Genomic DNA, 4868 nt, shown 5'->3' on the forward strand with positions numbered 1-4868 from the left:
AAAGCCACGGATGATCTCCCCCAGCGGCTTCACATAAATATTGAACAGTAAGGGGGAGAGGACTGACCCTTGTGGCACCCCACAAGTTAGGGGCCTTGGGGTCGACCTCTGCCCCCCTGCCAATACAGACTGCGTGCGGTCGGTGAGGAAGGAGGAGAACCACCGCATCACCGTGCCTCCCACTCCCAACTCAACCAGATGCCGCAGCATGATACCGTGGTCCACCGTATCAAAAGCCGCTGAGAGGTCCAAAAGAACTAGGACAGAGGAACAACCCCTGTCCCGGGCCCTCCAGAGATCATTTACCAATGTGACCAATGCTGTTTCCGTGCTGTATCCCGGCCTGAAGCCCGACTGGAGCGGGTCTAGATAGACCGTTTCCTCCAGGTGTCGGGGGAGCTGCCATGCAACCACACTCTCCACAACCTTCGCCACGAAGCGAAGGTTGGAGACCGGACGATAGCTAATACATCTGGGTCCAGGGAAGGCTTCTTAAGGAGGGGCCTCACCACCGCTTCCTTCAAGGCCACGGGGAAGACACCCTCCCGCAAAGAAGCGTTTATAATCCCCTGGAGCCAGGCTCGTGTACCCTCCCGGGCAGCCAGTACCAGCCAGGAGGGGCACGGATCCAGTAAACATGTATAATAAAAGGTTATTAAAGAGTGAGGATTACTGTACGCTGCCTTACGGCTATTAAGGATGGTGGAAAATATTGCACAATTTGTACACCCTTTCTCCTGTATTATAAGTGGCCCATCCAATTCTGGCAAATCTTTTTTTATCAAACAAATGTTAGAACATGGCGATGTTGCATTGTCTCAAATGCCTCAAAATATTGTATGGTTTTATAGCTGTTGGCAACCTCTGTACAAAGAACTGTTTAATAAATTCCCTTATATTAAGTTTATGGAGGGGCGTCCGTCTTCTTTTGAAGATGATGATTTGTTTCCGCCAAATCAAATCACTCTAGCTGTGATAGATGATCTCATGGCATCGGCCGGTGACAGCAATCAAATAGAGAAGGCTTTTACACAGTACGTCTGTTGTGTCCTGGGCCTGCTGAAGCAATTCAGCAGGCCCAGAAATGTTGCAAACGGTCCCGGGCAACCTAAAAGCTGCCTGGGACCAGACTGGCTGGCGCTGGACTTGTGCGCATGCGCAAGGCGCGGAAAAAGGGTTTTCTCTATTGGCTGGACTGTCTGAGGTTTGGGAGACTATAAAAGGCCTGCGTGCCTGTTTGCAGAGTTGAGTGGAGTTGAGGAACTTGTTTACAACATGTGTCTTGCTTCAATGCCGCGAACCCCAAAACACAAAAACATCCATCACAGAAACCTGAGCATTATTCTCATACTACAAAACCTGTTTTTCAAGGTAAGTGTCATGTGTCTGATTAACAAAACACTTAAAAGGACTTTCAGGCATTTTTACTCCTAAAAGCATTTATTAATGTTACAGATACGTCAGTACAACATGGAGGAAATGCTTAGGACTGGCTTCTTTTCCGCTATGCATGTAATTCTAAGCATTTCCCTCCCACCTTTTTTTGGGGTCATGGTTCACATCTTCCAATCAACTTGGAAAATGTGATTTACTTCCGGTTTCTTTTCCCCTTCTGCCTGGTTTAACTATAAAAATGCCAGACAGCTCTGCATATTGTCAAAGCAAGAATATACAGTATTTGCAGCGTTGACAGTAAGAAAATGAGAACAATTTATTTTATTTTATTTAATTTATATGCCGCCCTTCTCCCGACAGGGACTCAGGGCGGCGCACAACATATTTAAAACCAGAACATATATACAATCCCCCCCTTAAAACCGAATTAAACCGAATTTTAATGTTGCGTCTTCCGAATATTTAAAACCCAATATAAAATCCACCCTAGGTCAGGTCCGCTTGCTGAAAAAGCCATGTCTTGAGGGNTTTCCGTGCTGTATCCCGGCCTGAAGCCCGACTGGAGCGGGTCTAGATAGACCATTTCCTCCAGGTGTCGGGGGAGCTGCCATGCAACCACACTCTCCACAACCAGTTTGGTTCTCCCTCTGACCAGCTTCCACCCATTGCTTCTTGGAAGAGTTGGGCCATAAAAGAAACACTTGAATGGCACACTATTAATTAAGCCCTGTAGACGCTATTGGGGCATCTTGAACTGTGATGGTCATATTTGCCCATATTCTACAGTATATATGGCTATCACTAACCATATTTCTAAGCCTGAAGTATGGGGCTCTGAGTAGCGGAGTAAATTGTAGTTATTAAATGGGGAGTTGCTATGGAAGTGAAGAAAATAATTCAGGAAAAAGAGCTGAAAAAGAAGTTCATCATTTTATTATAGAAACTAGGTTCAGTTTTCTGGGAATCCAGAAACTTGAGTCTGGAGAAGGTAAAATCACTTTAAAAAAAATATTTTTATAAGAGCAAATCAAAAATCAAATTAGAACAACAAAGGTATCAGAAACAGGATTATTATTGTTAATAAAAATGTACAACAAACTCATAAAAAAGAAAAGGGAGAAGAAGAGAATCTTTAAAAGAAATGCAACATCCAATTTTTTTTTGTCACCCACAATTAATTTTTCTTTTCAAAGAGTATGTATACAATACGTAAAGGTAATCTGTAAGGAAAATATTGTTAATATTTTAGTAGTAATGATGACCAAATGTGATTGAATTTTCTGTTATTAAAGAATTTTCCAAAGCTCTTACTGTTGATTTTTCAGCCAGGACAACTTCCCACACTGAAATACCTCTGAAATACTTTTTATGAGATGCACTTCAGATTTCCATTGTTTTGCAATAGCAATTCTAGCAGCTAACAGTGAAACTGAATCAATTATATTAATTATATATGCATGCAGCTGGGTTCAGATGTGATAAATAAAATTCTCATACTGATAATGCACTAAATATCTAGACAATAAACTAACTGAATGATTTATTATAAAATATTGTCAGATGATTTCCTAAAGCACCAGACATGGGCATCAAAATTGGCAACATATATCAATTTCTTTCTACAACTCCAGAAGGGTTACAATGTAGATAGCATTCTATAATCCTGACTTGCTGAGCCAGACCAAGAAAGCTTCTTAGAGTTTAAGAATTAAAATTAGATCAGAAACATTCTTATGCCCATTTTTTGGTAGGCACGGTGATGCTCAGCTCTTGACAAGAGGGCTGCTTGGGTTGGTAGCTTGCTTTTTTCAGCCAATTGGTCAGGGATAAAATGTTGCCTTTTGTCGGAGCTTTTGGTTATGCAAAGCTCTCACCCCAAAAGTCTGCTAATCTTTTGTAGCTGTATTAACATTATAACGAAAAAACCCACAAAAGCATATTTAGAGTATGTATGTGCGTACACACACATACAGAGAGAGAAAGAGAGAGAGAGAGAGTTCAGGAAATCAGCCAAAGCAATATAACATTCTGACATTTTAAATGCATCCAGAAGATTAAAATTAAACAGTCACAAAACAGGACAGATGCATGGGATCACAGAAACTGGACTTTCTACTAAGAGTAGAACATCTCACACTTTTGCCCCACTGTACATTCAGACTCATACATACTAAAGTGTAAACCAGATCATCTGTGGGCCTTTGAAAACAATCCCCCATCACTATCACAGGCTGGACAAAACTGTGCCAGCAACTTAAATGTGTATATTGTATTTTCTTGTTGTTTCCAGGATGACAATATCATGAGATCCTTACAACTTTTTGAAAATGTCATGTAACAGCAGCTGAAGAGCAGTCTAGAAATCTGACACTTTATATGTACTGAGATCCTGAAGAAAACAAGTCAAGATTTTTTCTCCCCACCATCCTTTTTGATGAAAGCTTTTTACTACTTGGACAGATTCTGTGTGTAAGGATTTTGTATGTTACTGCAAACTGAGCTGTGTCTCTGAATGCAACAAACTCAATCTTGCCTCCCTCAAGAGACACTGACTAGAATTTATTTCATTTGGAAGCATGCTAATAAAATCTGACCAGAGAGACCTGCTGCTTAAAGTTTAATAAATTATTGAAGTTTAAATTATTGAAACAATATTCAACATTCTATTAGCTAATCACAGAAAATCTGCTGCTTTGACTCTAGCAAGCTGGATTGCATATGGTAACACAGCATCAGTAGCTTCTTTAATCATCTGTTGTGAGCAGAAACTCTTTCTTCTATCACCACATTGTGTTAGCATTTTCCTTTAATGGTACTGGAAAAGTTTGTGCTACTTTTAAAAGCTGACACAAATATAACATGGTAAATGGGGGATTTAATTCATTTAGAACCTGTCTGGACAATTATTTATTTTTGTTTACTGCACAAATATTTGTTGGCAATAAATGTAGAGCAGTGACTAATTTATTGTACCAGATTCAGGCATTTTTTTTTTACCCAAGGAAAGGCTTTCCACTGCATTTTCTTAGCATTAAGATTGTTGTTGGAAATATACATTTCTTTTCACCACTAACAAAATAGTTGCAATCTGGAATCTACCTGCAAAAGGGGATTTCCACATATGCTAAAATTCTCACTTTTCAAGACAAAGATTTGTCAAGCTGGTCCATTTCAAAACTGCCACTGTCACCTCTCCCTCTCACCCAGAGCAAATATTCAAGTATATTCAAGTGAAATTAATAACTTGGTGCTGACCTTTGTGCAAGAGAAGGGTTACCAAAGTTGAAACTGAAAAGTATGTGTAGGTGTGTTTTTGACACATTTTGCTATTTGATTACTAAGTTGCAGCTGTTGTGTGAGTTTCGTCTGCGGGCTGAGTAAAATAGTAAAATAGAGTACATCTGATCCAATAGAAAGAGGAAAGAATCAAGGACAGTCCATGCCATAACCTACTGTATAGATAAGGCTAGTGT

General features: G+C 40.2%; 1 protein-coding gene across 1 annotated transcript in view; it reads left to right on the forward strand.

Annotated features, from left to right (window-relative positions):
* Window positions 1-3733, forward strand: part of LOC107288285 (Kv channel-interacting protein 1) — a 24401-nt gene extending 20668 nt beyond the window's left edge. Inside the window, 1 exon segment of the mRNA XM_029284316.1 lies at window positions 3686-3733. Within this exon segment, the coding sequence (XP_029140149.1) occupies window positions 3686-3733 (48 nt within the window).
* The last annotated feature ends 1135 nt before the right edge of the window (window positions 3734-4868 follow it).

This window comes from Protobothrops mucrosquamatus, unplaced genomic scaffold (assembly GCF_001527695.2).
Source record: "Protobothrops mucrosquamatus isolate PMUCROS unplaced genomic scaffold, P.Mucros_1.0 scaffold517, whole genome shotgun sequence".
NCBI classification, from domain to species: Eukaryota; Metazoa; Chordata; class Lepidosauria; order Squamata; family Viperidae; genus Protobothrops; species Protobothrops mucrosquamatus.